At 38.7% G+C, this 10,200-nt stretch overlaps 1 protein-coding gene across 1 annotated transcript in view; it reads right to left on the bottom strand.

Moving 5' to 3' along the window:
* FAM114A2 (family with sequence similarity 114, member A2) overlaps nucleotides 1-10,200 on the bottom strand; it is a 49,640-nt gene that overhangs the window by 10,855 nt on the left and 28,585 nt on the right. Inside the window, 1 exon segment of the mRNA XM_006894748.1 lies at nucleotides 3,468-3,547. Coding sequence (XP_006894810.1) covers nucleotides 3,468-3,547 — 80 coding nt within the window.

Raw genomic sequence — 10,200 nt, 5'->3', positions numbered from 1 at the left:
GCACATAACAACAACAATTCATGTATTGTAAATAGTTACTGTTATACTGTGCTAGGTGTTGAAGATTCAGCAGTAAATAGAAATGAGGGTCCTCACACTCTTTATAAGAGAGACAATTAAGATGTAAACTAATAAGTAAATGTATGAAGCATATACAACTTAGTGGTGGAATAACTGGGTAGAGAGAGGTAAATCTGAACTTGAGTGATGGGTCAGGAAGGAGACTATGAGAAGTGATATTTTAACTGAGATCTAATGGATAAAAAAGAGTCAGTCCTACTAATATTTGAGCAAAGACAGTTAAAAGCAGAGAGTAGCCTTCTTAAAATATTTGAGGAAGAAAATGAAAGTCAGTATGGGAAGAATATAGAAGGTGCATGATAGGAAAAAGTTGGAGTGATGAGGTTTACAAAAGAACAAGAGATCATAACTGACAACTGACTAACAGTCAAAAAAATGAGAAATATTTTAAAATTACTTCAGAGGTAAAATGAGAAAAAAACCACAAATTTATTTATCTAAGCTTTAAAGAAAGAAATATGGAGTTGGATAAAGCCAAATAAAAGGAATAACTTAGCAGATATATGGCATAGAGTGACTGATCTCTCATAATAAATAGTCAAAGTGAAATCCTCAAGAACTAGTGTGTCAACTCAAGGCATTCTTCATTCTTTTCTCAGACTGTACTCTCCCATAACTTAGCCTCGAATTTCTCATTGGTGCTATCTGGACAAAGAAAATCTATTCAAAAATATCTCTGAACTCAGCTTTCCCAATAACTCTCACTCTGTGCCATGTGTGTCTCTCTCTCGGCCCCCCTTAAGTAAAATAAGACCTGGAGAATGAAAATAATTTATCCAAATTTATATACATATAAGAATAAAAACCACAGAGTATCTTATTACGCCATAAAGTAAGAAACTGCTCAAAAATCAGGGTAGCATATCACAAGGACATGCCAGCTTGAAGGACAGTTTAAACATTTAAAGATAGTTCTGAATTGTAAACCACTAAGGAGAGAAAGGAACCAAGAGGCCACACTGATAAATAAAGAGGCAGAGGGAAAAGAGGGCTCTTGCATATAATACAATGTCAAAAGTCAACTGGCAAATGTGGAGGGAATGTCGATGTTGATGATGAAGAGCAGGATTTTTATATAGTTGGAAATGTCTTCCCAAAGTAACACAGGACAAAATATTTTATACAGGGAGAACTAAAAAAAAACCATATGGCCAAAGAGGAGCAGATGGGCAGAGTATGCCTCTAGATTTAACACCCTGAGCAGAACACAACATCACTTACGGAGCATTCTGGCTGGGAATATATAGCCTGAATCCAATCATGAGAAACACCAGACAAATCTCAAATGAGCAATGTTTTGTTTTCATAAAAGGAAGAGACGGACAGTTTTTTTAAAAAAAAAAAACAACTCGTCAATGTCATTAAACACAAAACAAGGCTAAGGAACTATTTTCAGTTGCTGCTGTTGTTAAATGCTGTCGAGTCAAATACGACTCATAGCAACCCTATAAACAAAAGATCTAAAGCCTGTTCTTTAACTCTCATCATTTCTCTAATGTCCATAGAGTTTCCAAAGGCATGTTGTTTAGGAAGTGGATGCCAATCCTGCTTCCAAGCCTGTCTTTATCTGGGAGCTCTACAAACCACTGTCCGCCATGGGTAATCATTATGGCATTTCACACACCAGTGGCACAGCGTTCAGCAACACAATCCCAAGTTATCCCAGTACAGCAAACTGACAGACAGACCAGTGCTGTGCCACTTAGAAGAATGTTCTTCCCAAACACAAATGCAATTCATGATCAGGCACTGGATCATTAGAGGGGGAAATGTGTTATAAAAGGCATTTGAGTAAAGTGGAAAAATTGAAATAGAGAGAACTGAACAATAAATGTATGGTATCAACATCAGATTTACTATAGTAGCTAACTATACTGTGACCATAAAAAGGAATACCTGTATTCCTGCTTCTGCTGCTCTTGTTGTGTAGGCACCACTGAGTCGACTATGGCTCATGGCAATCCTATGACCTGAACCCTGCCCTATCCTGCTAAACTATTTGCAATTTACTCTCAGTTCCAAAAAATAACAACAATCGTGGGTACAGTGTACATATATGTATGTGCGTAAACTTACAGAGACACAGAATAAGAGAGAAAGAATATGTGCATATGTGTAAGCACAAATGTGGTAAAATAGTAACAAGTCAATCTGCATCAAGGGAATATGAGAGTTTTAACCATTCTTGCAACTTTTCTATAAATTTAAAATTATTCCCAAAAATATACCAAAACTCCCTTATTTAGGACAGAGTGTTATAGTGAAGTGGTAAAGCTCAAATACAAGGAATGAGTGGCTGGTCTGGTCTGAAACACTCTTAGAGAATGTAACATTTTCACTGGACACAGGAGACTTAGAAAGAAACTAAACCATAATCATTATTTTGAGACACCGGGGGTCAGGATGAGTAGCCATAGTTCCACCAAAAAATGAATGAACTGCATGCAGTCCAGTTGGAATCAATACACAGATGCCCTTCCAGTGGGTTTTCAAAAAGTTGTGTCTCACTTGAAAAGAGACTGCCCATGTTCCTCCTGAGAAGCAGTTGGAAGATTTGAAATGCCTGCCACTGGATTGGCAGCACAACTCCTTATCCATTAGGTGATGAGACCCTCCTTAAAAAACCCAAATCCACTGTCATTGAATTGATTCCAAATCATGGAGACCCTCCATTAGGTTCCCAACCAAGGCTGTAAATATTAATGGAAGTAGACTTTGTTCATCTCTCTTTCAAGAAGCAAATGAGAGACTTGAAACACTATCTATTTTTGTTAACAACCTAATACCTAACACCTTCTGTCACCAGGGCTCCCTCTAAACAACAAAAGAAGCCAGAAATATAATCATAATGCTTAGCTCCCAAGGGAAAAAAGCCAAAAGGGACAAAAGCTTTGTAAAACCACACCTTCAGGATGCATCACCCCATATAATTTTCTGTAAAAAAAATTATTTGCAGCAGACATTCATGTCATCTAAAACATTAAAACAGACAGTCCCCCTCCTGACAACCTGAGGCACTATTAGTGGGAAAGCAGCTGCCCAATAAATTCTGGAGGAGGAAAATGTGAGTGAGTACTGTATGTCCTGGAGGTCACGAAAAGATTAATCAATCAACACTGTGGATAAACTTTCAGATAAACAAAAAAATCCAAAGGAAAACAGGAGAGGATGAGAGATATGCTGAAGGTGGGAAGTGGAAGAGGAGAAACAGATGTGCACACACTCTAACCTGGGGGTAGCAGAAGCCAGACAGAAGGTGTAGAATCAGAATATACACCTGTGTTAGTGACAACCTTGCCAGCGATTTAGAATCTTACATTTTTTATGCACTAAATCCTTCTACATAATACATATTCTTGAAAAGAAAAAAAAAGTTAACAACTTACTCTGGTCAGTTTCTCAGGCTTAGAAGAGATGTGCAGCTGGGAAAACAACTCTGTAATTTCTTTAGTAAAGTCTTCATCCCCTGAAAAACCAAATGCCATATAAAACACTAGAAAGGATGGGATCAGGAGGTCACAAAGAAGAGGAGGCAAGAAGTAATAGCAGAAGATACAATAATTTACTACCTTCCAGTTAGAACCAACTGGTATCTGACTCTCCAGCTGTTTTCCAAGGCTGTTAATCACATGGGAGAAGACTGCCCATCTTTCCCCCTTGGAACAACCAGTGATTCGAACCACCAGAGAGCAGCAAAACTCTCTACAGACTACACCACCAGAATTCCCTCATAATAACAACAGTAATGACTTACCATGGCATGGCACATATAGAATTATTTTACATACATTATATCAATGCATTTTTTTTTCATTACTCCTATAAGAGGGTGAAATCAAGTTTCTCCTTGGAGGTTTGGATTTTGAAGCTCTATCTTACATACTTTGGGCATGTGGCCAGGAGGGACCAATCCTCAGAGAAGGACATCATACTCAGAAGGGTGGAGGGACAGCCAAGAGAGGAAGACCTCGGATGAGATGGATTGATACAATGACTAGTGCAATGGAATAGGTGTGTCAGAGTCAGTGAAACTGGCTCAGGACTGGGCAGGCTTCAGAGCTACTGTACACGGGGGGTGGCTATGAGTCACAGGTGACTTGATGGCACATAGCAACAACGTAAGAAAAGCAGTATCCCGCAGTATCCCACTTTAAAGATAAAAAAAACCAAACAGATCTTAAAGGGGTTAAGTGATTTTACCAAGATCACATAGCCAAGACTAAGGGTCAAATCTTGGCCCTCTTACCCCACTTCAAGCCCAGAGCTTGATGAAGACCAAGTATTAAAAAGGTACTCCATACACGTACTTCAAAGGAAGTGTAATATCCTCCGGACTGAAAAACTGAATATAAGTTTCTCTACAAGAATGAGAAGGGTGCCCAGAAAAGGAAACACATGCAAAGTACGAAAGATGGAAAAGAGTTTAAAAATAATTTTAAGTTGGTAAAGAATATTTAGTGAAGATAGAGGAATGAAGCGAGAGGGGGAGTAGCCAGTTATTTCAGAGTCATCTCTAACTTTTGATGACTGCACATATGTGAGAGCAGAACTCTGCTCCATGACTGATTTTTGGAAGTAGATCCATCTTTGAAGGCAACTCTGGGTAAATCTGAACCTCTAACCTTCTGGTGAGCAGTTAAGCAAATTAAACTTCTCCATCACCCAAACGCTCCAGAAAGGTTAACAGAATATAAATAATAATGTTGTTGTTGTTATGTGCCATTAAGTCACTTGTAACTCAGACCTTACGTACAACAGCCCTAAACCCTCCTCTATCCTGTGCCAATCTTATTGTCTCTGATACACCTATCCTCACTACCCCAGTCACTGAATCAATGAATATTATCAAGAGTCTTCCTCTCTTGCACTGACCCTTCTCCCTCCCAAGCATGATGCCCTTCTCCAAGTACTAGTCCCTCCTTGCAACATGTCCAAAGTATGTCAACTAAGCTTCAGAATCCTCGCCTCCAAGGAGCAACTTGGTTTCAAACTCCCTAGGATGAATCTGTTTGTTCTCCTAACTGTCCATAGTGTTTTCAATACTTTTCTCCAGCATCATAGCTCAAAGGCATCAATTCTCCTTCTATCACCCCTACACATCATCCAGCTTTCTGATATATAGCAAATAAGTGCAAAGACCATGGCCTGAATCAGCATACCTTAGTCTCCAGACAGACATCATTGCTCTTCAATACTTTGGAGATGTCTCTGACAGTAAACTTTCCTAATGTAATACGTCTTTTAATTTCCTGGATGCTGGTACCAAAAGTGTTGATTGTGGAGCCAAGCAAATTGAAGCTATTAACAATCTCAGTCTCTTCATTATCTATCATGATGCTGCCAATTGTTTTCTTGCTGTTTGTTGTCAACTTGGTTCCAAATCATAGCAACAGCAGAACAAACCCTGCCTAATCCTTGCAGTCACTGTGACGTGCTAGAGCCCATTATTACCCATCGTTTTTTGTACTTTTAAATAATAGCAGACCTTATTAAGACGATCATAAGCACTCAAACTTCATATGGAGAGAGTAGGGAGCCAAGCCATAGATTTTAAGCAGATACTAAAATTATTAAATTTTAAGTCTGGAAAGATCACTGTGTTGCTGAGTGGAAGAAGCAAGATAAGACAACATTCCAGGAAATGAAATGGATGAAAAGAAATAAGGAAATGAGATTCCAGAACACTGGAAAGACAATAAGGAAGGTTTTAGAGTAAACGTGCTAAGAGGTGATGGGAATACAGAATTCAGACCCTTACAAGGATACAAGCAAATGTGAGTTAGGACCGAACCACCAATACATCCACACAATCTAAAGGATATTGTCTTCATCCACCTAAATTCAATCTTATTGACACTTTGAGTCCCAAGCCAGGGTTCATCTGAAACCTGGAATGTAGACAAGAACTCTTGGGTACAAAAATTATTGCATATAGTCATATTATATAAGGATTTCATAATCATCAGTCCATAATTTGCCAGCACAAATTATTACTGCTTCATAATTTGCTCCTTCCCAAAATCTCCAGTAAAAATAAAATTGTTCTCTTGGCATCTATCTGTTATCCTTTCCCACCCTCTTTCTTCTGAGCATTTGAGGAAGAGAATTCAAATTCTATCATGATCTCAGGTACCATATATTTTGGGAACAGTTGAAGTCATTTACTGATAATAATTGGTATATAAAAGTCAATTAAACTACAAATCTGATTATCTGAAACTTAAAACTTGGAATTTTGTTTCTCCAATTAAACTTTAAAGCAAGTCTGTGTGAAGTACATGTCAAAGGGTTCACAAAATTATTCAGAGATGAAGGGGGGGGAATTGTCTTATTTAGACACTTCTCTCATTTGCTTAAAAAATCTACTTTGGGGAGTATTTTAGAATTTACTTACATATTTTACAATATTTGCTGTTGCTATAGTGTACCATAGATTCAGAACTGACCCACAGCTGACTCAGTTGCACAGGAGAGATTGCCTATCCTCCCAAGGAGCCTCCTGGTTCAAGTATAGGTTCCTCATGAGCACAGTCAAATACTCTGGGATTCCCATTCTTCTCAATGTCAGGCATAGCTTGTCATGATCCACACAGTCAAACTCCTTTGCATAGTAAGTAAAGCACAAACAGACATTCTTCTGGTATTCCTTACTTTCAGCCAGGATGCATCTGACATCAGTGCTACTGCCTTTTCTAAATCCCATTTTACCTTCTGGCAATTCCCCGGCTGTTTTTTGAATGATCTTCAGCAGTATTTTGCGAGCATGTAATATCAATGAACTGTTCGATAATTTTCACACTCAGTTGCGCAAACAGAGCAGGGGAGCACTGCATGGTTTGGAACTGGAAAGGGAGTAGATCTCTCTGTCCATACTTGTTCAATCTATATGCTGAGTAAATTATCCACACTTCCAAGCATGATGTCCTTCTCCAAGGACTGGTCCCTCCTTGCAACATGCCCAAAGTGTGTCATATGACGTTTCAGAACCCTTGTCTCCAAGGAGCATCCTGGTTTCACCCTCTCAAGAACAAATCTGTTTGCTTTCTTAGCAGTCTATGATAAATTAATACTCTTCTCCAGAACTCAAAGGCATCACATCTTCTACCATCCTCAGTCACCGTCCAACTCACTGATGCAGAGCAGGTTTGCAAATACCATGGCTTAAATCAGGTACATCTTAGTCTCTAGACTGACACTGTTGAAGACCATGGCTTAAATCAGGTACATCTTAGTCCCAAGACTGACATCGTTACTCTTCAGTACTCTGGAGAAATCCCTGGCAGTATATTTTCCCAATGCAATTTGTCTTTTGATTTCCAGGTTGCTGATACCAAGAGTGTTGATTATGCGGCCAAGAAAGCTGAAACTGTTAACAATCTCAGTCTGTTCACCATCTATCATGATGCAGCTAATTGGCCTAGTGGTGACAATCTGTTTTCTTGATTTTGTACAGCCCTTGCTATAGAGCTGCAAGGCTGCAGTCCTTGACCTTTTACAGCAAATGCCTCAGGTCCTCTTCGGCTTCAGCAAGTAAGATTGTGTTACTTGCATAATATGGATTGTTGATGAGTCTTCCTCCAATCCTGATACCACATTCCTCCTTATAGTGCTCAGCCTCCCAAATGATCTGTTCTGCATATAGATTGAAAAGGTTTGGAGATAGGATGCATCCCTGTCTTACACCTTTCCTGATCCCGACCATGTAGAATATTTCCTTGCTTTGTTCTGGCCACTGCCTCCTGGTCCAAGTACAGGTTTCACGTAAGCACAATCAAGTATTCTGGGATTCCCATTCTTCTCAGAGTCAGCCACAGTTTGTTGCAATCCACACAGTCAATGCCTTTGCATAGTCAGTGAAACACAGAAAGACATAGACATTCCTCTGGTACTCTCTGCTTTGAGCTAAGATCCACCTAACATTAGCTATAATAGCTCTGGTGACACAGCCTATTCTTTTTTTTTTTAATTAATAAAAATATTTTCTTGAATTTCAGGAACTTGGTACTTTTTCTGTTAAGATTTCAAATCTTGGCACACAAATCATCACTGTACTTCCTAGAATAGTATAAATTACGAGTTCCAGATTGTTACTTACATCCTGTGTTACAAAGCACAGAAACCCCAAAGGAGTGGGTGCCGCCCACCCCTCCACACCCCCGCCCGTAACTACAGACTACTGTTAGACTAGTAGAGGACAGTGACAGAAGTGGTGGGCATTCAAGGAGCTCCACTGTCCCTGCACATGCTCTCCTGAAGCCAGAGGACAGCCTCTTCAAAATCCAGCCTGCACATTTGCCACTTCTCTGGTGATGGGCTGCTCCAGTCATATTTGGATAATTTTCAGCAGAATCTTGCTTGCATGAGATATTAAAGAAGCCAAAGCAAAAGCAAGAAATAAAACTGGAACTGAACAGAAAATTTCAAAGAGAAGTATGGAAAGACAAAGCAAAGTATTATTGTGAAATGTGCAAAGAGCTGGAGTTGGAAAATCAAAAGGGACCAACTCACTTAGCATTTCTTAAGCTGAAGGAATTGTAGAAAAAATTCAAGCCTCAAGCTGTAATACTTAAGGATGCTGTGGGCAGAATGTTGAATGACCCAGGAAGCATCAAAAGAAGATGGAAGGAGTACACAGAATCACTATACCAAAAAGAATAGGCTGATACAGAAGAATTTCATGAAACAATGATGATCAAGAGCCTATGATGAAGAAGAAGTTCAAGCTGCTCTGAAGGAACTGGCAAAAATAAGGCCCCAGGAATTGACAGTATACCAATTGGCATATTTCAACAAACAGACACTACCCCAGACACATTCAACACGTTGTACCAAGAAATTTGGAGGACAACTACCTGGCCAACTGACTCAAAAAGAGAAAGTTCTACTCATCTATTTTATCTTCTCCTGGTGGTAAGTCTTTTGTCACACTTCATAGTATGCTCGTGAAGTAGATTAGGGCTTCGAGAGCTGTTCCTTGGCTTTGTCCGATAAATTTTATAATCTTTAGTTCTACTCCTAGGTTTCTGATCCACCTTGAGTTGGTTTTTGTGTATGTTGTGAGGTATTGGTGTTGCTTCAGTTGGTTTTACAATTTTGCCAGCACCATTTGTTAAAAAGTGTGTCATTTCTCCACTTAACTGATTTTAATTTTTTGTCAAAAATCAGTTGGCCATAGGTAGATGAGCTAATTTCTGAGTTCTCAATTCTATTCCATTGATCTGTATGTCTGTCTGTCACTGATCTAATACCATGCTGGCTTAGACTATAACTGTGTAGTAGGATTTGAAATCAGGCAGTGTGATGCTGCCTTCTTCCTTGTTTGACTTTTGGAATAGTGATTTACTGTTGCATTATTCACATGTTTAATGTGGTATTAGGCACAACAGCAAAGAGATGGAAATGCCATCAACAAATGGATGGGAAAACTGGAATACTATATAGGACTGAAAATCAATGAATTGTAAAACAATACACAACATGCATGAGTGTAGAAGACAGTACACTAACTGAAGTATCTTGGTCACAAAAGGACAAATACTGCAAAGCAATGTTATTACAAAATAGGAGTGATATGAGATGGGAGAGGGTTAGGTGGAGAACAGGAAAAGAATAGATGTATATTATGAGCACTGCACTGGAACAGATGAAAGAATGGACTGTCTCAAAGGAGTGGATGACTGGGCATCACATGTATGACAATAATGTGGAGCAAGAAGTGCTTTACAAAGTGAACTAGGGGAGCAAAAATGGAGGGGGAAGGAAGAAAATGTTCATCAATGAATGAATGAAAATCCAACCTTTCTGTAACCTTTGGTTAAAATAATAATTGCAAATTTAAAAAAAAAATAGTCAATAAGTACATGAAAAGATGTTCCACATCATTTGTCATTATAGAAATGTAAACCAAAATCACTTAAGATATCACTTTATAGCCACCAGGATGGCTAGAATTAGAAACCCAGGTAATTTTTAAAAAATTAAGTCAGGTAATAACTAGTGTTAGCAAGTTTATGAAGAAATCGAAACTCATCACACAAACCAAAATTAAACATCTGAACCATTCAAAAGAAGAAATTGAAAAGGTAATAAAACAACTTCCAACAACAACAACAAAGTCCT

Source organism: Elephantulus edwardii, unplaced genomic scaffold (assembly GCF_000299155.1).
Source record: "Elephantulus edwardii isolate Elephantulus edwardi_28Jun2011 unplaced genomic scaffold, EleEdw1.0 scaffold00149, whole genome shotgun sequence".
Taxonomy (NCBI): Eukaryota; Metazoa; Chordata; class Mammalia; order Macroscelidea; family Macroscelididae; genus Elephantulus; species Elephantulus edwardii.
Note: the sequence above shows the minus strand (reverse complement) of the source record. Positions and strands in the feature narration are given on the sequence as shown.